At 47.2% G+C, this 23033-nt stretch overlaps 1 protein-coding gene across 3 annotated transcripts; it reads left to right on the top strand.

Moving 5' to 3' along the window:
* Positions 1-280: 280 nt before the first annotated feature.
* Positions 281-13671, top strand: SIK1 (salt inducible kinase 1). Of its 3 annotated transcripts, none has more exons than XM_080608201.1 (14): positions 281-424; positions 632-846; positions 1590-1706; positions 4228-4291; positions 4495-4656; positions 4913-5037; positions 5152-5275; positions 6282-6505; positions 6744-6893; positions 7501-7623; positions 7878-8103; positions 8790-9065; positions 9670-9812; positions 10612-13671. In XM_080608201.1, exons 2-14 carry the CDS (start codon positions 694-696, stop codon positions 10699-10701), a joined length of 1977 nt encoding a protein of 658 aa, XP_080464327.1. In that variant the 5' UTR covers positions 281-424; positions 632-693; the 3' UTR covers positions 10702-13671. The 3 variants fall into 3 exon arrangements, with proteins under 3 accessions (XP_080464327.1, XP_080464326.1, XP_080464325.1); XM_080608200.1 differs by having other exon boundaries at positions 9581-9812; XM_080608199.1 differs by having other exon boundaries at positions 395-513; positions 576-846; positions 9581-9812.
* Positions 13672-23033: the final 9362 nt, after the last annotated feature.

Below are 23033 nucleotides of genomic sequence, written 5' to 3'. Positions count from 1 at the left end.
GGGCGGGGAGCGGGCCGGAGACCCAGGTGCCCCCTCCCCTCCCTCCCTGACGTCACCGCCCCCCCCGTCTCCCCGGCGACGGCTCCATCAGCGCGCGCGTCAGCGCCGCCCGTTGCCCGGCAACGCCGCGCCGTCTCGCTCCCCTCCAGCCCCGCGCCGGGCCGCGCGTCTCTCTGGCGTCAAACGTGACGTCAATGGGGCCCGGCTCGGCTTTCCGCCGGTGGGCGGGGGAGGAGGAGCGGGCCGAGGAGGGGCGGGGGGAGGAGGAGGGGAGGGGGGAGGAGGGAGGAGGGAGCACGCGGGGTGCCCCCCTCCCTCCCCCGCGGCGCCGCGCATGCGCGCTGCCTCCCTCCCTCCCTCCCTCCCTCACACCCGAGCCGCGCGGCGGCAGAGCCCGGCGCGAGCCGCGGGGAGCGCGCGCCAGGTACGGGCGCGGCAACGGCCGCCCGCCAACGGTCGCGCACCAACGGTCGCGGCTGTGAGGGGAGCGCGGAGGGCTGTGAGGGGAGCGGGGCGGCCGCGGCTCCGCCGGGCGCCTCCCGCCGCCGTACGGCGGCGGGAGGCGCCCGGCGGAGTCGCGGCCGCCGGTGCGAGGGGGGAGTTCTGACCGACTCCGGTGTCTCCCGTGCAGGTGCAGCGCCCATGCTGCCGTCCTGAACGCGGCGGTGCCTTCGCCCGCCGCCCGCCTGAACCATGGTGATCATGTCAGAGTACGCCGCCGTGCCCGCCGCCAAGCCAGCCCAGCAGCGGCCGCTGCGAGTCGGCTTCTACGACATCGAGAGGACGCTGGGGAAAGGCAACTTCGCCGTGGTGAAGCTGGCCCGGCACAGGGTGACCAAAACGCAGGTGAGTGCGGCTAGGGGGATAGGGGAGAGCCCAGACGGTGTTTTCTTTACAAACACAACAAAAGAAAGCGGCACGGGAGGTGAAAAGCCCGGCAGCGAACTCCGTGCTTTCTCACCGCAGTACCAGCAGCCCGTGCCCCACGGAGTTGGTGTAAAACTAAAGCAAGAACACATCAAAAATAACACCGCCAACTACCACGATACCTTCTCTCCATCCCTCCTACTTCTCCAAGAGCTCCTCAGTCTGTTGGACTCTTAAACTCTTCAGACAGGTTTTATTTTTTCATTCAGCACGTACATTTGGAGAACAAAGAACTTGCGGTGTTCGCGGAGATGATTTCCTAATGGGCAAGCAGCTGTATTTCCATGTGTAGTACATGTCAAAGTCACACCGGTCGCTCGAGTAGAAAACAGCCTGTTACAGAAATCAGTTTTTCGCTAGCATGGGGTGGATTAAAAGATTTACCGAATCCTGCCCAGTGTTAATTTCTGCAGTTCTGTTCTATACCTTACGTGTAATCCTTTGACGTAGAAAAGAAAAATGAAAACACTTTGTCGTGAATTCAGTGCAGTTCAGAAAAATCAGCTTTGTCGGGACTGTACTTCAGAGGTTACTTTACGTGGATTTTGTGAGTTTGTGTGTGGTTTTGCATGCGGTGCTGTGTTTGGCTTTTTTTTTTTTCTAGGAATACCTATTTTGCAATGCCTGGAGTTGTTTTATTTTCTTAATTCTTTAATCTGCAGGTTGCAATAAAAATAATAGACAAAACAAGGTTAGACCCGAGCAACCTGGAGAAGATTTATAGAGAAGTTCAGATAATGAAGCTTTTGAATCATCCCCACATTATCAAGCTATACCAGGTAAGAGGTCGGCTTTGAAGCACAGCATGCAAATGACATACGCGTGTCTTGCACATGATTTTACATCAAATATTTGCAGAGAAAACGCAAATTGAAATAGTTTACTTAAAGAGTTTTCTACAAAAACTGTTTTTTTTGTGTTTTTTTTTTTTTTTAAGTCACTCATCATTCTTTAAACAAGATTCTGGTAATTAGACGACTATTTGGCAAATTGATTAAAACAAAACGATTAAAACAAAACCATTAAAACAGACTGAAATCCGTTTCTTGATCTGAAATGAACTATCTGAACTTCTACAGTTAACTTGCCTTCCTAACTCCTCTGCTTTTCCAGTGTAGAAGGTCAGAGCTTCTTACGTACTTTTGATAAGAGGAGGACTTAAACTCTTCTGGGACAGCAGAGTCGCGTGCGCAAAAGTTGGGCTTGCCATAAGTGGAAGGGCTTTAAGATCACCAGCAAAAAAAAAAAAAGTCTACAAATGTTGATACCGTAAAATATGTCTGAAAATGACCTTTTTGGTTATTCCACTCCAGTTTGCGTAGTTTTAAAAATGATTTTAAAATATCTTTTCACTTGTAGAGTTCCACAGTATGAATTTTGATTTAGTTTTGTTCAGTTTCTGCACTGTTCGTTTTTTTAACAGTCAGAACAAATTAACGTGTTGTGCGGAAAACAGGATCACAGCTGTCTAGTGAGCAAGGACTGCTTTGCAAATTCTAAACATTTGATCTAATTAGCATTTGGTGTAAGTTCCTCTTAATCATCTTAAATAGTGCCATGTGGATTGGAGAAGAAGATGAGGTATCACAGTCCGTCTGGACCTGCCCAGGAGGGCAGGGGGGAGGAATAGCAGAAGAAAGGAAGCAGCAGGTCTGAAATGCCATGTGCAGTAGTACACGCTATGACCAGCTGCAATCTTACCGTTGGGTTTGTTAGCTTAAAAAAAAAAATAGTTAATTAATGTGTAAGGCTGAAAAGCCAGTAAGGCAGGTGCTTCAGCAAGGCATTATTTTTAAAGACCTTGACACACACAAAGTGCCTGATATTTATAGTATTAAACATCATAACAAAAATGGTTCTGCGTTAACATCTGACGTCATTGTTGCCCATAGGGCAGTATAGGATATACCGAAACATTCTAACAGTCCTGTTGATTTCATTTCAGTGGAATGATGTGGGTGAAAATACTAAATACTATTTTGAAGCTTTTAGAAAAGCAGGTTAAATTCCATCTAGTTGAACCACTTCACTTGATTGAGCAAATGACGTTGGTAGTGCGCCGTAATTTTTTTTCAGCAGTTTTCTTTTCTTTGTTGTTGGAATCGATGCTTTACCTGTTTGGTGGAGACCGAGAAGCAGGGATGGAATTAGATGACATGCCGATGTAGGGTGTGTGTTCTTGTATTATTTCATCATTGTTTTAGTTTCAGCGCGGCGTCTTAATTTCATCCAGCTGGCAACTTTCCCAGAACACTTTCCTTCATTTTTTTTAAATTGGGAACCTCTCTTCCTTTGCTCCCTGTTTGTTTATTTTCGTTTTGTGTCTGTGTGTACTTGTAGTGAGGGGAGGACGAGAGACTTTGAAAAAAGTTACTTTTAGGAGGCTGGAAACTGCATCCTTTGAAGTCGTATTGGCGCTTGTTTGATTGTTAACCTGTTGCGAGTCTCCTGCTTCCAAAACAAAATACCTGTTCCTTTTGTGTCCAGTTCTAGGGAAATGGTTTTTTTGTTTTGTTTTGGGTTTTTTGTTCTTTTTTTTTTTAAACCTGAAAGGCAATATTTAAAAGACGCGACATAGTAATTGAATATGAATTCAAAAACACTCAGCATTATTTGTTTGTTTTTTCCCTCCAAAGATGTGCAAAATAACAAGTGTCAGAGGAAGCTGACACAAGATTGATAGGTGAATGTTGAGCAATATATTGACAGTTGTTGATGTGCCTCAGGCAGTGCAGTTACACAAACAGCTACCTATCTTCACTTGCATGGGAGGCTTGCCACGTCCCCAGCCAACGCTGAATGGGAGTGGGGTGTCTGGTATGAATGACTTCCTGATTTTCCAAGTTCTAGGTATCTCCTGTGATCTGAGTACCTGCTAGCCATGAAACAAAGATGACTAAGTAAATTTAAGCGTCTTTGAGTGCTCAAAATATGTCCAGTGAATTATAAAACTTTTATATGCATATTTTAACAAAAAAAAAAAAAGGAATTCAGGGAAGTGTACAAAAGTATGGAAGTGCTCACCAGTTATCTTACAGAGATTAGGTGACATGGTAGTGGTAAGAAGAACAGTGGCACGGGAAGCTGTTGTATATTGTAGGCATGAGCAATGATTTGTTACCTTTTTCATTACCAGTTTGCTAGGAAAGATCGTTGTGGTGCAAAATGAGATGTCTTTACTGCCAGCTGCTGCAGCAAATAAATAATTGAACTGATATGTCTGAGAACACATTTAGAGAAATGAAAGAAACTACAGAGGTCTGCATTTCTTTAAGCGTGTCTTGTCTTGTGTCCTGACAGGTTATGGAGACAAAGGATATGCTTTACATTGTTACTGAGTTTGCAAAGAACGGAGAAATGTTTGGTAAGTTCTCGCTGCAGTAGCTAATGGTTCTTTAGGTTTGGAAGTTGTGGCTTTGTCGCTGCCAGTCCTGAGTAATATATGTTCTGGCTACAAATCCAGGCTTGGTGTTGTCAGCTGTCAAAAAGCAAGTACAGCACATGGAATATTACAAAAAGCTTCCTCCAGGTGTTTCTAAATTTTGTGCGTCCTTTTTGGTCTTGCAGATCATCTGACCTCCAACGGGCACTTGAGTGAAAGCGAAGCGCGGAAGAAGTTCTGGCAGATTCTTTCGGCGGTGGAATATTGTCACAGCCACCACATAGTGCACAGAGATCTCAAAACAGAGAACCTTCTGCTAGATGCTAACATGAATATCAAGTTAGCAGGTAATAAATGCACGCTTACTCTATAAACAGCATTAGGCGTGTAGTCAAACTCAGTCTCCCTAGCGTGATCCAGTAAACGTACTTACGGTAACTAAAAATTAAAGTTACTGATAGTTCTATGTACGTATGTTCTGGACAAAAAAAAGAGTAGTTCAAATGGAGGTGTGAAGAACAAAGCAACGCATTTTCTGCTACTTCTGAAATGTTTGCGTGTGGTTGAGCGATGTCTTACCCCAGGTTTTCAACTTCCTTCCAGACTTTGGCTTCGGAAACTTCTACAAGTCAGGAGAACCCCTCTCCACTTGGTGTGGAAGCCCGCCCTATGCAGCTCCAGAAGTGTTTGAAGGCAAGGAATATGAAGGCCCTCACCTTGATATATGGGTGAGCTTGAAATTCCTTAGAATTTGCATTTAACAGTTTCTTAGGGGCTGTGGGCTTTCCAAACCATTGCTTCTGCTGGAGTCGCTCATACGCTGTGCTGTTTTCTGTTGACAGAGCCTTGGGGTGGTGCTGTACGTCCTCGTCTGTGGTTCTCTGCCTTTTGACGGACCCAACTTACCAACTCTGAGGCAAAGAGTGCTGGAGGGGCGGTTCCGCATCCCATACTTCATGTCCGAAGGTGCTTTTTATTCAGATCTTTAATGTTAGAAAAGGAACCGTGAGTAAAGGAATAGTTGTCCTGTTCCTTCTTGGGGCAGTGACAGATGGGACTGGTTTTGCAGCTGGCAATCCCCCTGTTGTTACGCATCCAGTAATTTCTGTAGGGTAGGACTTCAGGGCCTGGTTGCACATGCTTTCTTTTCTGGCATCTACTTCATGGTGCATCTAAAACGCTGTCTTTTCCTTTCTCAGAGTACCTCTGTGGATTGCAAAAATAATTGAAACCCTAGCTGAAGAAATAATCATTTAGAAAAGAGAGAAAACAGACTTCTAATGAGCCTGCAATGCTGACGTGGGTGTAGTTCTAAGATGCTCAAACTATGCAGAAAGGGAACTTTTTAGTGTGGCTTTGCTGCCAAGGGGAGCAGAAATAGTGAGGCTTAGCGCTGTTTCTTGAATGCTTGCGCTCGAACAGGCTGGTGAGAAAAAGGAACTGAGGCGTAGTATCACCTGTCCCTGATTTGGATGCAGAAAAGTGAATGTGCCTCTCTCTTCAAGTGAATAATATCTTTTGAAGTGTGACCTTTATCAGTTTTAGCCGTGAATGGCTTTGATTCCCCGGTTATAAACAAATTAGCAGTAGGCATGGACCAGGAAGTTGTATCTGAGTACGTACAGTAGTTGTGCAGTAGTCCTGTACTGAATTCTGACCTGCTCCAAGTGGATCTAAACCTGCATCCACTCACAATTAGCCCTGCTGCAAGGCGGAAAGCCACCTGAAACCTGCTGCTAGCCAGTACAGCTTCATTTCCTGTAGTGACACATTGCTTTTATGAAATGTATGTTGGCCTTTCCTGTGTTGGTTTGAATATTTAGTAGTCACACCATGCATCAGCTGCTCAAAAATCTCTTAATTCCCATTTTCACAGACATCAAACAGTGGTGGTGGGAAAGTTTCTTAGCAATGACCTGGGGCTGGACTGTCATTTTCACCCCTTGCTCATGAGTTTGTCTTTGTCATCCAGACTGTGAAACGCTAATCCGACGGATGTTGGTCGTGGACCCAACAAAACGAATAACTATTTCCCAAATAAAGCAGCACAAGTGGATGCAAGCTGACCCGTCTCTTCAGCAGCAGCAGTCTTTGTCCTTCTCCATGCAAAACTACAACTCCAACCTGGGCGACTACAATGAACAGGTCCTTGGGATCATGCAGACACTTGGCATTGACAGGCAGAGAACTGTGGAGGTGAGAAGCGCTTGTCCCTTAAATATATTTTCAGTGACTACCAGCATGCCAGTGGTGCAGTCGTGTGCGTTGTTCAGTGACCGGCCTTGATCCAGTGTCACAGTGTAGTAAAATTCACGCTGCCCTTCTGGATTTTAACTATTTTTATGAGTACAGTGTTATGAAGCCTTAACGATGAGTTGTGGCTGCTTATATCTCGAGTTACCTGTTACTCAGAGGTTCTTTTGATGTCTTCTAGTCTCTACAAAACAGCAGCTACAACCACTTTGCTGCAATTTATTACCTGCTCTTGGAGCGGCTCAAGGAGTATCGAAGCAGCCAGCTATCGAGTCGTCCAGCGACTGGCCGTCAGCAAAGGCCGAGGAGCTCCGAGATCAGCAATGTCGAGGTGAGGAAGGGCGTTATCTACCTGGGAGGCTGTATGTGTGGGCTCTCTTTTCCTGCCCCTTTCTGTGGGAAATACAAGACTGCAACTCTGAGGCTTCTGAGAACCGATTCCGATATCTGTGCCCTCTGATAGGATGCAGCCTACTGTTCGTCAGCAGGATGCTGATGGAATAGTAACGGCCTGTGGGTCGTGATCCAGAGAGCAGTTTGCCTCTGGTGCGGCTCAGTAATGAGCCAGAAGATTAGGCTGCCCTCTCAGGCATGGATCACTTACGTTTTCTTTGTTACACACCCCGTAGGATCCTCAGAAGTACACCGTGATTGTGTTTTTTCTGACGTTCTTTTTCTTTTCCTCACCCCCACCCCCCCTTTAAAGTGCGCTCCCGGTGCCTTTTCAAACTGTACTTCCAGTTTAGTTGCCTGAGTTAGGAGAAGGAACTTTGTGTTTGTGTTGGCATTGAAAGAGCAGCTTTGTTAATTTTGATAGAAAGTGCGTGGAGAAGGCTCGCACAGAAGGTGTCTCTGAAATTCCTTGAGCCTTGAGTGTTTGAAGAATCACATGGAACTGCGGTGTGTGATGGCTTCTGTGCATCTCTCTCTGCCTTCAGATGCCTCAGGACAGTCTCACTAGTGAAACCCTGCGATCATCTCTGCTTTACCAGCAACCTCAGAGTCTGATTCAGCCATCCTTGCAGGCAGAAATGGACTGTGATATGAACAATCCATTACAGGTTGGTGTTCTCAGCTGCCCTGCGTGTAACTTGTCTTGTTGTGTTCTCTTTAATTGTTCTGTTGATACAAAACAGCAGTTTGTGACTGTTGTTCTCTGCCTTGAATCTTTTGTTTTGCACTTGGGCATGGTGTTGTAGTAGCTTCTCAAACAGTACACCTACGGAAGGCATGCCCCAGAGCTGTGAAGAGTATTAAAATGTAGTGCGGAAATAAGTGAAACGCCCTTCAGACTGTGAACTGATGTGTTTTGCAGCCTGTGTTCTTTCCTGTGGATCCCAACTTCAATGGGCTCTTTCGGAACCGCTCCATCTCCCCCAACAGCCTGCTGGAGACCACCATTAGCGAAGAAGTAAGGCAAGAGAAGGAGCTGGAAGATGAAATTAAGGCGTACGACCACCCCATCCGCATCCCCAGCAACACCAGCCGGAGGCACACGCTGGCTGAAGTCACCACTCATTTCTATCAGCATGCCCCTCCATGTAAGTAAGTCTGGGAGAGGTGAAGGTCGTCCTTAGCTAGAGGAAAAGCTCAGAGAAGGAGCGCCCCAGCAGCCAAATGTTTGGGGAGAGTGTGCTGATTTTACCTTGACTGGGGTAGGAAAGCCCAGAAAAGAGGTCTAGTCTACTCCTCATGTCTGTCTTCCCTTAAATAAGTGGGGCTCTCCAGGAAGGGACTCTGCACTGTTAAATTTTACCTGGATCATTTTAGAGGAAGCGTTCTCACAAGCAGGACATAACCCTTCTCTGCTTGTTTCACTGTTTGGGTGGGTGGGTGTGGTCGCATGTGCAACTGAATTTTAAAACAAACAAACAAAAAAACCCAAGGTCATCGCTAACTGTATTGGGTACACAACCAACCCCCGTGAGCTAAACGAGCAGAAATGCTCACAAAGCAAAAATCTGACGTCGGAGTGTTGTGCTGAGAAACCCCGTAAGCCCAGAGATGCTGGCAGAGCCCTGCTGGCTGGGCAGGAGCCAGGCAGGTTTTACGTCGGTGGCCCCGTGCTGGAGTCAGGCGCTGTGACAGCACGAGCTGCTGGACACCTCGCTGGCTCGCAGCTGCTAATTAGTGCCAGCGTAGGTGGGCAGAATGCTCTGATGTCACGCTCGTTCCTTCCCGTGCTCATCTTGGGAATGCTCTTTCTGTCCTCCCTTCCCCTCTGCAGGTATAGTCATTTCCTCCTCAGCGAGCCCCACGGAGGGAACTAGTTCAGACAGCTGCCTTACTTCATCTTCAAATGACAGCTCCGTGGCCCTGAGCAGCTGCTTGGCAGGTCAAGTAATGACGGGGAGCCCGGCCGCAGCCAGGATGACATCACCCTTCCTAGCTTCCCAGTCCGACGCTCCGGTGTTACAGGCCCAGGGCTGCATGGGAGGTGCTTCCCTCCTGCCTGTCAGCTTCCAAGAAGGAAGGCGAGCATCTGATACCTCATTAACTCAAGGTAACTCCTTCCTCGCTTTACTGCTGGGGTTTCGCACCCTTCCAACGGCCGCTGGGAGAGGGAAGCATGCAGGGGCTTGCTCCCTCTGTGTTAGGGTTACCCTGAGGCATCCTGCCTCTCGTGTTCATAGTCCCTGAGGAAGGTTCTGAGACGGGAGGCTCTCACATGCTGCTTCAGCATGCCCGTGAAGATATTTCTGCCGCTGTGAGTGGGACGGCAAGCTCCACCCTCTTCCTAAAATACGGAATGCACATTGTGTTTTCTGGCAGCTTTGTCCCTTGCTGTGCATGTGCCCATCTACACGAGGGTGCAGCTGTCCCAGACCCTGTTCTGTCACGTTGGTTCTGCTCTGGCCATCAGGCAGAGCCGTGAACGTGAGCCCAGGAGTCACGGTTTCTTGTAGTGCGTGCTCACGCAAATGAAGGCAGCTGCCCAGAGGGGCTGATCTGTAAAGCAGGCTCCTAGGCAAATGCTCAGGAGGATTAAAGTGCGTTTCTTTTCCTCGTGTCCCACAGGCTTGAAGGCTTTTAGGCAGCAGCTGCGGAAGAACGCTCGAGCCAAAGGGTTTCTCGGCTTGAATAAAATCAAAGGCTTTGCTCGGCAGGTGTGTCAGTCCTCCTCATCTCGGGCAGCAAGGAGTGCCATGAGCCCTTTCCAACACACGCAGCCGAGCACCTGCCTGTACAGCAGCAGCGGGAGCAGCAGAGAGGGAAGAAGCCTCCTGGAAGAGGTGCTACAGCAGCAGAGGTGAGAAGCCGGCCTGGAGGAGTTTTACTGTTTTCCTAGGGGTTGCTTTGGTTAGGGGCAAAAGAGACTGGGGAGTTGAGTCACTGGGGATTCCTTTCCTCTCACCCGTGCTGTGTGGCAGCAGATAAACTGCTTAGCTTCCTTTGCGGCTTCCTGCGCTGGCATGCGTAACGCAGGACGTGCAGTTCCACTCTAAAATCTCGATGGCCAAGCATTCGGGGGTTGCTGGATTGAGAAGCAGTTGGGTACCGTGGGGGAAAACATTACTTCTCCCCACTGCAAGCTGTATTTTTCTTTGTTAGTTTTGGGAATGATTTCTTTCCTCCTCTGCCTCCTCCTGTAATTTTCCCATGGCGAGGAAGTGAGACCTTGTAATTTGGAAAAGTTACAGCCCACAAAGGAGGCACGGTTCCAGTGGCCTCAAATGTCATGTGCAGTGGCACCTCTTCATTCCCAGAGAAGCGAGATGGAAAATTGTGCTTCCGGTTTATCTGCACACGTTGTCTCTAGAACATCTATTATTAGCCGGCCACACTGTGACTAGATAGCTTTCTGGTGATAGCCTCCCTCTCCGACATGAGGAAAAACCAAGTGAAAACGCAGCGACCTGGCGTGGTCGTTGCGTTAATTGTACTGACTGGGTAAGGAGAGGTTCAGTGGAGAAAGGCAAAAAAAAAAAAAAAAAAAGGGGGGGGGGGGGCAAGTTGGGGTCGGGGGTTGGGGCAGGAAAGGAGGAAGGAAAACGTGAACCCGTCCTAGCAACGCAAGTTAACCTCTTCCACCCTCGGCCTTTGTTCAGAATGCTCCAGCTCCAGCATCACCAGCTCCTCCAGCCAGCTTGTCCCCAGACGTCTCAGACACCTGCGACCAGCGGCCTCCCCTCCTCTGATAGCGCAGGTACCTGCAAAACCTCCAATTCTCTTCTCTTGTCCGAGCTACAAAGAGAGAACTCCTTTGAGCTGGCCTTTGGTGGCAACAGCCAGCTGCTCCAACCTCACTTCTTTGGTGTCAGCGTGTCACCGGTGTCCTCAGCAGCTCACCTCCTAGACGCTCACCTGTACATCAGCAGCAGCGTCTCTCCCGCTGGCACCACCTTCTCTCAGCAGCAGAGTTTCTCCGCGCAGTCTCCGAGCTACGAGGCTGTCACTGTGCAGCACGGGGACTGTGAGATGGAGGACCTGACTTCCAACCAGCTAGGGAAGTTTGTCCTGGTCAAATGAGAGCTCTGGCTGCTGCAGCTGACGCTGCTGTGGTGTGTTGTTTTTTTTTTTTTGCGAAGAACTTGCACCGCTGCTCCGTGGCACGTGTAGGTCCGTGGCTGGCTGGCGTCGTGCGGACGAGTGACTCTCAGAAGCAATAAATTTTGAAGTATGTGAAGAGGCTGTCTGGCTCAGAAAGCTAGCAACTTTATAGAACTGAACCAAGCAATATGTATGTCTTTTTGCTTCTACTACTCTTGCACTGAACAAATACGAATAGAAATTGAATTTTTTTTTTTTTTAAAGGAAAAATAATGATGGGGAAGATGGGTGGGGCATTTGTGGGGACAGGGAGGGATGTGGTTGGGGAAGAACTCTTCGGTACTGTACTCAAGTCAGACCAATACAGCTCCGCTGTTATGCAAGATTAGCAGCTGTCGGTAGTGGTGACACAGCAGGGAGAGGCTTTTCAAAGAAGGGACCAGAGCCTCCCTTTTTCACAATATTCACTTATGGGTTTGTGAAGATGATTACCTCTTTTAAGGAAAATAAACAGAAAACCAGTGGCATGCAGCATTTATGCATTCACAGAAGACAAAAATGGAAGCATTGCCATTTGTTTTTTTCTCCTGTTAACGCTTTTAATTTTAAAGGAACCAACCTCCCCATTCCGCACCTCCCAGATACGTATACTTTAAATGAAAACTGTGAACTTTCTGCTTTATGTATCAGCTGGAAAACCTTTAAAAACCAACCACACCAACAGCCAAACGACCTTATAATTAGCACAGAAGCGAGTAATCTCTTGAAAAATGTATCCCTTGATATCAGGATCCAAATTACGTACTGTCTGGTCTTCTGCAGGGATGTTTTCTTTGGGGTGCTGTGTGTATACGTACGTATACACGCATGCACACGTGTGTATTTTGTTGGTCTAAACGATCACTAGGAATCTTTTTATAAACACTAAGTTTTCGTATTCCTGCAGAGGCACTGAGGAGGGAACCGTTATCGCTGGCGGGGTGGCGGGAAGGGCTTTCCTTCTAAAAATCCCTCCTAGAGATTGCCTCCAAGTTGCCTGAGGGGTATTTCTTAGCGCTGCACATCGTTATTTCCGCTGCTAATTATGTTTTTATGCATTTCATTATCAGGGTCCAAATAGAACTGACTCTTGGGGAAATGTGCAATATTGAGGTTATAATTCTATACTGACAAAGACAAAAGGAATAGGCTAGAACAGAATTCTACTCTCACGGAGTACAGCTATTTCTGAACAAAACTGTATTAAAAGTGAGTAAAACAGCACAATCTTTGGGTGTTTGTTTTGGGTTGGTTTGTTTTTGGCATACTAGCAAAATGAGGTTTTGGATTAGGTAGGTGTTTTTTCGTATGGTTTTTAATGCTGTATATGTATATAAATAGGAAGCAGAAAACTATATAACACTAGTTATTTTTTATATTTTGTAATATGCTTATATTGTGTTTCTGGTATAAACCCCACCCCTCCTCCCAAGGCGGAGCGTGACTTCTGTTGGCGTCAACAGGAGATGTGCTTAGGTATAAGGGGGAGAGCAGGGCCGTGCCCCTACAGCGGCGGGCAGGGTAGGGCGTTCAGCTTTGGAAGCAGGTGAGCAAACAGCTGGAAGTTACCGTTGGAAGGTCGGAAAATAGTCGCGTTTTTGTGAAAATGCTTTAAGGACCCATCTCCCAAGCGTGACACAGGGTGCCTTCAAGTTACCTTGGCTTCGTGCAACCTGCAGTATTACGCGTTTGCAAATAATATAGATACCTGTTTTTTTGTTTTTGGTTTGTTTCTTAAAAAAAAAAAAAAAAAAGAAAAAAAGAAAAAAGCCAAAGATTGACTAGGTTACTTGGTGGGAGTAGGAATGGCTAAAGATGTCCTGTGGCTCTGTCTGTGGCTCTCCATAAACGACCCCTTTATCTGTGTGTAGTACCTGTGTGTCTGTATTGGTACATCTCCAGCTTGCCACTGCTGCTACGTGGTCTGGAAGCTTCACAGGGAGAGAAAATTGCTTGAGCTCAACTTCTGAATGTGTGGTGCCTTGCAGCAGAGGAAACACCAAAGTCTCGTGCTAAATTACAGCGGTTTAAAAACAAAGCAAACAACAACAAAATGTTATCTGGAGGTGGCTGGAGAGAGGGGGGTGAGAAGAAGCCAGCTCGTCACAAAGCAGCAACTTGCCTTCAGTTCTGTGAGGGGTAGCACACATACTTAAACGCAGAATTTCCTCTTCAATATTTGTTCTGTTTAAATGCCATGGATCAAAAGGCCACAGATTCTTTTGTTTCCTGTCCTAAGCAATGACAAGCACTTTACTTTCATAGTATTTTTTTTTTCTTTTCCAATTGCTGTAGAACCTCTTTGGAATTCTTGCTGGAGCAGAAAGAGGTCATTTTAAAAAGTTTTTTTTTTTTTGTAGATATCTTGACAGTGCTGTTCTGCAGACTGCAATGCAATAGGGTATTTAAAGACACTATGTGATTGGTTTAATTAAGATGTATAGTTTATTTTTTATCATGACTGAACAATCATTTTATTTCTTATGTTAAAATGAGAGATGTACACCAAAATGATTAGTCGATGTGTTTTATTTAATATTTAAATAAAAAATGTTTTAAAATTGTTGTCCTGCACCTGATTCCGTGGAGTTTTTTTCTCTGCAGCGTCACACGAGCTCCAGATGCGCACATACACCTTGCATAGTTAAGGCTCATCGTGAAGCCTGAGCCCACAGGACGTCACTGACACTTTCTATTACATACTAAATGAAGAGGAATGGCCAGCTCACAAATCTGATAATGGGATATTGAGCCTTTCACTGCCCGGCAATCTGTCTGAATCTAACCCAAGTCTGTAGTAATCGGGTTATAAAACCTGACAGGGAGAGAGGCCTATGGAGTGAAAATGGTCAAGCGTGGTTTAGTCGTTACCGGACGAGCAATCCATCCGTGTCACCTTGATCTGAAAGAGCTCTGTGTGCATTTGCTGTGTTACTCTTGCACTGGTAGCAAGGTGTCATGCATACATTTTTTTAGGGTCGTGTTTTCAACACGGCTGCATCCAAAGTTAGGGTTTTTGCAACTATGGGAAATAATAGAGGCACTTCTAGTTATTTTTTATCTATCTTGTTAGTATGTCCTGGCTTGAGAACAATCCCAGCTGCTGTTTTCAGCGAGGTTCTCAGGGCGTTATTTTAAACCCCAGTAATTCTGGGAAACCTGAGAAAGTTGCCGCTTCGTGGATATAAACCAGCGCGGCTCCACCAGCTTGCAGTGGCATGACTGACCCTTGGGTATAGCGGGGTCTCGCCAGCATCGTGATTTCTGTAAAATGGTAAAGAAAACAAGAGCAAAGAAACCATGGCACTCCGGGCTCAGTTTCCATGTGTCCGCTGTTCCGCTCCTGGTGCTTTAGTCACTGTCTTCCTGCCTTTCTTCTGAAACCTGCCTCTGCTCCTGTTTACCATGTTTGGTTTTGTTTTCAATATCTCCTGAGATGCTGTTTTTCTTGGCTTCATTTCTCACACCACGGCGCAGCACCTAGTGCTGCCTTTTCCATTCTTTTCCTGCCTGGGATCGGGGTGTTTTTTCCCTTCCCTTTCAGACGGGACAGATGCCGGCAACTGTAACGTAGCCCCAAAAGTGAATGATCAAATCTTGCGTGTTTTTTGTTTGGTTTGGTTTGGTTTAAAGGAAGTGCTTAGAGCTGGCAGGAGATGCCGGGCCGGTAGCAATGAAAAACACGCGTTGTTTTTACATGGAGCAAATCGGGTGTAAAACAGCAAGCTGGGCACTTTGCTGCCAGCATGACCCAGCCTTGGGGGCGAGGGACTGTCCCTCGCCGGGTGAAGCACGGCTCGTCCCAAACCTTCTCGCTGGCTGTGTCCCCAGCAGCAGCAGTCACACCTCGGTGAGGAGGGGACTTAGAGGCATCCTGGTGTCATCCCGGCCTGTGTCAGCTGGAAAAGGAGAAACGGCAGAAAGGAGAGCAGTTGCTCGTACAAAACCATGGTGCATGAGAGAAGGTGATAGGGACTTTCATTTTCCTCACCCCGCAAAGTGAGAATGAGGCGCACTTCATGCAGCGAAGGAGAATTAATTTAAGAACTAATAAAAGGAAATATGCGCCTCGGGAGAACGTTGCTTCAAGTGCGGTTGCTGGCTTATTTCATGGCTGCTAACTACTTTTGGTGGTGACAGCTAAATCAATGATAAAGGTAATCCAGCGTCATGGTTTATGGATTTAGCAGCGCATCTGTGAGAGATCAAGAAAGAGCTGGTCTTTGGTACGGGCTGCCAGGGGGTGTGATGGATAGATTTGGAGGACAGAAGTGCCTTTCTCCCAAGACATCAGATATCAGTGCCTGCCGAAGGCGAGACATTCATAGAAGGTAAACAGACTCGATCGTCTCCTGTAATACATTCTAGTTTCCTAATACACATTTTATGTCGTATATAAAGTATTATGCAGTGCCAGTGGCCCAGGCCAAAGGCACAGCTAATCAAGCAGCTCGCTTCAGAAGCAGATGCGTAGGGAGAGGGCAAGTATAGCGCAATCCCTGCGTGGCGTTACCAGCCCGGTCGTGAGCAAGCTGTGGTTAAGGGAATTTTTGACTGGCATCTGGGTCATTGTGTTTAACAGCTGCAGATGGGTTAAGCCTGCAAGAATTTGGCTAACCCCTTTCTGGAATTCTTTCATATTTCTGGCCTCCAAAGCATCCCGTGACAATGAGAGTCATAATTCAACTTTGCATTGTGTGAAAGAAGTGCTTCCTTTTCTTCATACTGGACCCACAGCCCAACAGTCTGGTCGGTGCTCCCTTTCTCTTGTTACGGGACACACAAAGAGCAACACTTGCCTGTTCACACCTCCGTGCTGCTCACGAGCTGGTGAGACCTCTCATGTCCCTTCACTGCAGAGGTGACGAAGCAGAGCACTGCTGCAGTCAGCCTCCTGCCTCTGGAAACTACTGCACATTTCTGCACCGTCTTTTCCATATTCTGAGTCTTCTGTATCCTCCTCTGCCTATGCAGAGCTGCCCCCGTGTTTGAGGTACCGAACAAGCGGTCTCTGTCATTCTCTATTCATTCTGCAGTAATCCCTAAAGCTCTTTTTTTTTTTGCCTTGTTGACAACTGTTGAGCAGTGAGCTGGACTTTTCAGCCCCGTGGCCCTGATGTTTCCTTCCTGACGTGATAATTGAGAGCCCCTGATGGACTTCGTACGGCTAGGGCTGGTGTTCCTCGTGTCCCTTGCTTTGTCTTTACTGCCAGTGAATTGCGTATGTCGCTTTATCAACCTGTCATTCAGTTTTCTGCGCTCGCTCTGCATCTCCTTGCAGTTGGATCATTTATGACTGTGCCAAGTTGCCCAAGTCTTGACACCAACGTGTTCACAGTACCTGACCTCTCGCTCTGCAGACTGCGCTCTTTCCTGTTGTACCACATGTATCTGCATATCGAGCTGTTCTGCCCTTCGTTACAGTTGATTTCCATTTGCCTTGTATGGGTGCCCAGCTTTCCAGCTCACAGGTCTCTGGATGGCCTCTAAAAGCCCTTTTTAAAAATGAATGTAACATTTGCCACCTTCCATTCCTGCGGTGCCACGCCATTTCAACAACTGTTGTGGTATTGTACTGAATAGGTCAGCAGTTTCAAGTCTGAGTTCCCTCAGAGCTCTTGAGTGAAACCGTCTGCTCTGAGTGATCTGCTGCTGTTATTTTTATTGTTTTGTCCTCAAATCTCTTCTACTGACGCTTCAGTTTTGGAGACTTTCTGAGGCTCGTTCCCTGTGGAGCCAGCCACTGGTGTGGGGATGGAGCAGGGCACGAAATGGAGAAGACCTACAGGTCTGCACGGCCAGCGGCCAGACCACGTTGTCCCTTCTGCTCCTTGTAGGGAGGTGACAAAGCAGTGACATTGGGGTGGGCAAGAGGGAGTGCCCAGATCAGCACCGTGGGCCCTTTGGACCATCCTCACAAGATGGCAGAGCCTTTCTCCCTTCACTGTGTTTACAGAGAGGCAGACTTCAATTTCTGGATCACTTCCTCAGCTGATGTAACCTGGTGTTGCTAAATCAAAACTGGTGCAGCGGTGCTGCTTTATGATATAGATGCTTTTAACAGCACATTAAAGCTCTGACCTCCAGAGCCAGACAATCTTATCCTTAGTTTCTTCAGCCACTGAGGCAGTGGATTTAGATGCACTGTTTTTGACAGAGCTTTTCATGAACCAGGCTGAGGCTCGTTTTTATATCTCCTGTGCCTTATGCCCCTTTCCTCTCACCCTGGCCTATTGCTCTTTTGCCAGTCCTTGGCTAATTCTGTGACAACAGATACATCTTAGTCAAGAACTGGGAGGGATTATAGAAATTCTAGCTAAGTGCTTTCTGCCTATCCTTGCTGATCATTTCTTTCACATTTCCTGGTAAAGGAGCATCACTGTAATGCCGTGAGCTCTTCTACACGCTCGGTAGATAGGTGGTACTCAGGGCCTGCCACACACCCATTTGCCCCCAAGCCCTGCTTTTACAAACATCTCTTTTACAAAGATCTCCTCCTGCAAGCAAATCTTGCAAAAATTGAGCTTTGAACACCTCTGTTCATGCCAGATGAAAAATAATGTAGCAAACCATCTGATTTTAGCTGCTTCGTCCTGCTTGCTTAACACCCGAAAACAACTCTTACGTTCACTGGGATACAGTCGCACTTTCTGTTCTTTGCACTGGGTGAGGAGAGTTGTGCAGCTAAGTGTCTTACTGCTTTTCCCTGCTCAGCCCTTGTCTGCAGCAGATGCTTTTACTGAAAATGTAAAATTAGATTTCCAGGAACACTTATGCACATGCCTTTGAAATCCATTTTCCATGAACGTTTTTGCTTTCTGTTCATGGAAAGTGAGCACAACGGGAACAAGAACCCAAAGCCACCAAATTAACTGCAAAGCCAGACAGGTCGGGCAATCATATGACCCACGCTGCTTTCCCTTTATTGGTATGTCTGAAAAAAATGGGGCATCGGTCTTGATTTTGGAGTAAGGGGGTTAATAGCTCTCTGCAGAAAGAGTCTAAACACTTCGTATTCAATTAAATATGTGAGTGAACGGGTGGATCTTTATCCTGGAGCAGGAAAAAGCTTCTCTGTGAATTATTTGGGATAAGATCACTTCAAAAGGCTACAGCAGTGTCTTCATAACAGCTCTGACACAGAAATGCAGCTTTAATTCTTAATTACTCTGCTCTTTATTTTAAATTACTGAACAACAGACCTGATGAGTCTTAGGCATCCAAAGTATGCGGCCCGGTGGGTTGTGTTCCCACAAGAGCGAGAGCAGTGAGAAGCAGAGAGGAAAAGGAGGTTTGATGGGACAGGGTGACTTCAGGGCAGTCTGCTCATTTCTGCACACTGACTTTTGCTTGGAAGAAAGTCCCATTTGGCAGGAGTCTGACGTGTGGAAGTACTGGCGGTGGGAGATGCTGGGACCGTCCCAGGCAGCGGGTGCATTCGTCCCTCCAGCGAGCAGGATTAACCAGTTCCTCGGGGCAGGATGTGGCCTTAAGCATCGACTCTCTGAGCAGCAGGGCAAGCAAGAGGGATTTATTTTCTCCCCTGGCGTGTGTTGTTATTCGGCCTTTTCCTGGTGCTTAGCACACGCAGCCAGCTCACCAGCTGCATTGCAGCTCACCACAGCTTGATGTGCCAGCACGTGGCCTCCAACCCCACCGCCAAGCTTGCCTCCCTGTTGGCTGAGGTGACTTCACCTGGGTTTGTGGTCTGAGATCATACTTTCAGGTGCGTGTTTTTTGCTGGAGGAATAAAATCCCAATAAAAGAATAAAAGCTTCCAGTGTTACCAGTTTTTTTTTTTCCCCTTGCCACGTGAGCATTTCGCAAAGTTTATGAGGAAATCACAGCAGCTCCTAATTACGCTCGGCAGCAGACCTTGCATGTCGAGACTGTCCTAGTCACTCCCCTGCGTGTTCAAACCTCATTGCATCACTGAAACAGGACACTGAAACACTCAAGTGCTAAAGGGCAGACTCCCCTCTCTTCTGGGAGATGAGATGCCTTCCTCCTTCACCTATCACTGGGGCTGTGCTGGAGCAGGAGCTCGGGAGAGGTCCCTGCCCTGCTCCTTCTGCACTTTGTCCCTGGAGCCAAGCTGGAAGCTGGTGTTTGTGTCCTGCTGGCAGAAGCTGGCTGCGGCACAGGGAAATGGGGGCTGTCGCTGCAGGGTGCTGCTCAGCACCAGCAGTTTGACCTGCCCAGTCCAACTGGAGCAGCGCAGACTAGCTCACATCCCTTCTGCTGCCTGATAGGCATCGGGAGAGGGAAGACACATGCACACGTGTGCCTCTGTGCGTGAATGCACACGCACACGGTGTGCTTTGAACGGTGGGCGGTGCATTGAGAGCCCGAATCAGCATGATTTCTCAGTACTGCTCAAAATCATATTCCCAGAATTAATAATGGCCCACTCTGGAGCTCTTTGCTTAAATGGCTTTGTCAATTATTACCTTTTGTCAGCACTGAGCGGTAATGAGGGGCTAATAAGGCTTTTCAGGACTCACTGACAGCACAGGAAACTTCTGGTGGACACCAAAACTGAGCTATTCCCTCTCTGCACAGGCTGTGTGAAGGCAGGGGAAGTTGCACACAGGCTGGCTGCCTTTTGCTGAGGTGTGATGGGCAGTGGTCAGCACCCGGTGGTTTCTGATGCTTTCAGAATGACGGAGGGCAGGAGAGGTGCTGAGTTTTGGTGATGCAGAGCAGAAAAAGACCTGAAGAAGGACACTGGTGGCTTTTTCTTGGAGAGATGAAGGAGAGAAGGGCTGGGAGCTCAGAGGACCTGTTGGGGGGTTTGAACCCTCATTTCTGTTTAGAGGATTGACTTTTGGCTGAGCCATCAGAAATGTTATATAGGTATGTATAAAGATGGGTATGAAAGAGAGATTTACTTTTAAGGGTACAAGAAAGGGAACACCTAATGCTAACTCCCTCTTTCCCATGTGTTGGGGATCAAAGCTGTCCCTGATTCCTCCTGGCAGTATTATAGACACAGTGAGGTCTACTATACTCAGCATTGGTGTGGCCTCACCTGTGGGCAGTTTTGGGTGCCACAATACAAGAAGGCTATAAAACTATTAGAGTGTCCAAAGGAGGGCTACGAATACGGTGAAGGGTCTGGAGGGCAAGACGCATGAGGAGCGGCTGAGGCCCCTTGGTTTGTGCAGCCCAAAGCAGAGCAGGCTGAGGGGAGGCCTCATGGCGGCCTGCAGCTCCCTCACGAGGGGAGCGGAGGGGCAGGCGCTGAGCTCTGCTCTCTGGGGACAGCGACAGGACCCGAGGGAACGGCACGGAGCTGGGACAGGGGAGGGTCAGGCTGGGGGTTAGGGAAAGGGTCTGCATCCAGAGGGTGGCTGGGCACTGGGACAGGCTCCCCAGGGCAGTGGTCACAGCACCGAGCTGCTGGAGTTCAAGAAGTGCTTGAACAAGGCTCTCAGACATAGGGTCTGGTTTTTGGGTGGTCCTGTGTGGAGGCAGGAGCTGGACTCGATGATCCTTGTGGGTCCTTTCCAACTCGGGATACTCTGTGATTCTATGAAAACTGAATTGTTCCCTGGTGCCTCTAATGAGCGTGAAGGTTGAACAGAGCTGTGCTGTACGGGGAGGAGAAGAGAATGGTTTCTTCAAGAAATGAAGTGCTTGAAGGGATGATGTTGGTACTAAGGGTATTAAAAATCTAGGAGGTGAGTCATAAGCATTACTATAAACCAATATGATCACTGTTTTTAAAATCATTTAATCTGTGTTGTTTGTTTATTTGCTTTCCTACTATATTTTTTCCTTTCTGGTGCAGGGAGAAAGGCTTACTGTTTGTCATTCCCAGATCAAAATCAATAGACTTTTGGGCACTTTCTTCCCACAGAAATTTGCAGGTGGAGTTCCCCAAAAAGTCAATCACAGAAAGAAAAAAAAAAAAAAAAAGCTGGAAGGTCCCCAAACCTAGTGTTCTCAGAGCAGACTGAGTATTTTAAGTCTGAAGAACAACTAAGAGGCGCAAATGTCCCAGCCCTCTTCCTTCACTCTGTAATAATGACGTGAACTGGGTGGTGGGATGCTCGCCTAAGTCAGATCCAGAATCTATGGGTGATGGAAAATAGCTAAGGTACTAAAATGTTCCAAAAATATGAGTTGTCATTCACGTAACACATAGATCACTGTGGCCACTCCAAGGTCCAATGTACATAATATGGGTGTATCCATTTCTGATGTTGCCACAGCCCTCTTCTGGCTAAGGTCTTGTCACAGAATCATAGATTTATGGATGGAAACAGCCCATGAGGTCATCTGAGACGTCCCTCTGCTAATGCGGATTTATTCCCTCCTGTGTGTTTCCCAGTGCTTGGTCCTGTCTATTGTTCAAATGACTCAGGTGTCCACTGCTTCCCTTGAGGGACTATTTCGGAGCCTGACAGACCTTGCTGTCAGGATTTTGTTCCCTGTCATATTCCTTCTAAAGGTTCCTCTGCTTACTTTAGTTATTTATGCTTTCTGCGGAACACTGATGAGGAACAGGACTGTAGGAATATGACATCTATTTCTCACTTATTCAGCTAATTCCTGTTACACCATTTTTGATGACCCTGACCAACCCTGTCCTCCTTGGTGCTTATCACCTCACACTCCTCCCCAGGGACTGCAGTCCAGCTTCCAACTGAGACAGCCTGATAGGTGCTTATGGACGTTGGAGGGGGCCAGAATGGAAGAATTAGATGCACAGATAAATTTTTCCACCTCATTTTCATTCTGAACAAATCCCTTAAGCTTTGGTATGAATGTAATGCATCTGCAATGGTACTTGAGAGTGAGACTGCTAAAGCTGTGTGGAAACGTGGAAAATAACAACTATTCATAAGGAATTTGATGCTCTATTTAAAGTTTCTTTAACATTTACCTCCTCCACCTTTCATTAGCTATAATTAAGAGATGAGAAAAAGAGAAAAGAATGCAAAGTTCGGGTTGGAAGACAAGCCATCAGGAAGTCAGGAAATTAAAAAGGAGTGTAATAATAATGGGGTTTCCCAAACAACACGAACTTGGCGTTATTCCACCACCCAAGTACTTCATGTCATAACGAGCACTACTATCGGATTCATGTTTGTGCAGAGCTAGAGCCCTTAGCAACCCAGGCATTAGTTTTAAAGCAGACAGGAATTTCACTTGTCCCCTCAAGGACATTTTACATTGTCACGGTGGAGGAAAAGGCCTCCCTATAGAGGAGAGGATGTAGAGGTATAACTTTACTAAGTGACAGGTGAATAGGAACTTCCAGTCTGATAACTTTGCCGTTACTGCCATCCCTTGGGATCCCTACCCTCTTTCCCCCAGATGCTCACCACTGTTCCTGGTCCCAAACCTAACTCCTGCAGCCCCCTGGTGCACCAGCCCAATGCATTCGATGGGCGTTCTTGAAACAAGAGCTCTGAATTGACTCAGCTTGCAAAAACGCACACCCCAAATACAGATTTCTTTAAAAATATTTTTAAACTAGGTCATTTTGCAAAATTAGCTTAGAGTGGAGCTAACCACCTAGATGGCCACAGCTGCGGTGGGGTATCCATACGTACAGCAGAGCAGAGGAGGGCAGGAACGGATCTGCTTCCCCGGGAATTGTAATTTAAAAAAAAACACAGCCTAAGTTCAGTTTGCCAAGTTGGTTTTAGCTTTGGGGATTTGTGTGGCTTGTAGGTATTTGCTATAATGTAGGCATATCAACTTTATTCATTTTGGCATACATCACATACAGATATATTTCATTATCCATCCTTCGTTCATTCCCTTGGCTGCAGGGTCAGAGACTGAAGGATGCTGTTGCAAAGGCTTCAGGGAACTTGGCAAGAAGTGGGGATGTGCTGGGTCTGTCATGGCTGACTGAACACTCACAGCAATACATTCGTGATTACGCCAGCAGTGCTAAAGGCACTAATTAAAGAAGAAGCTTGTG

This window comes from Anser brachyrhynchus, assembly GCF_964034855.1.
Source record: "Anser brachyrhynchus genome assembly, chromosome: 1".
NCBI lineage: Eukaryota > Metazoa > Chordata > Aves > Anseriformes > Anatidae > Anser > Anser brachyrhynchus.
Note: the sequence above shows the minus strand (reverse complement) of the source record. Positions and strands in the feature narration are given on the sequence as shown.

Excerpts from the sequence above, each read along its gene's own strand:
- SIK1 (XM_080608200.1), top strand. The coding sequence starts at position 694 with ATGGTGATCATGTCAGAGTACGCCGCCGTGCCCGCCGCCAAGCCAGCC. Across the intron at positions 1,707-4,227 it reads ACATTATCAAGCTATACCAG|GTTATGGAGACAAAGGATAT; the intron begins GTAAGAGGTCGG and ends GTGTCCTGACAG. Across the intron at positions 5,038-5,151 it reads GCCCTCACCTTGATATATGG|AGCCTTGGGGTGGTGCTGTA; the intron begins GTGAGCTTGAAA and ends TTCTGTTGACAG.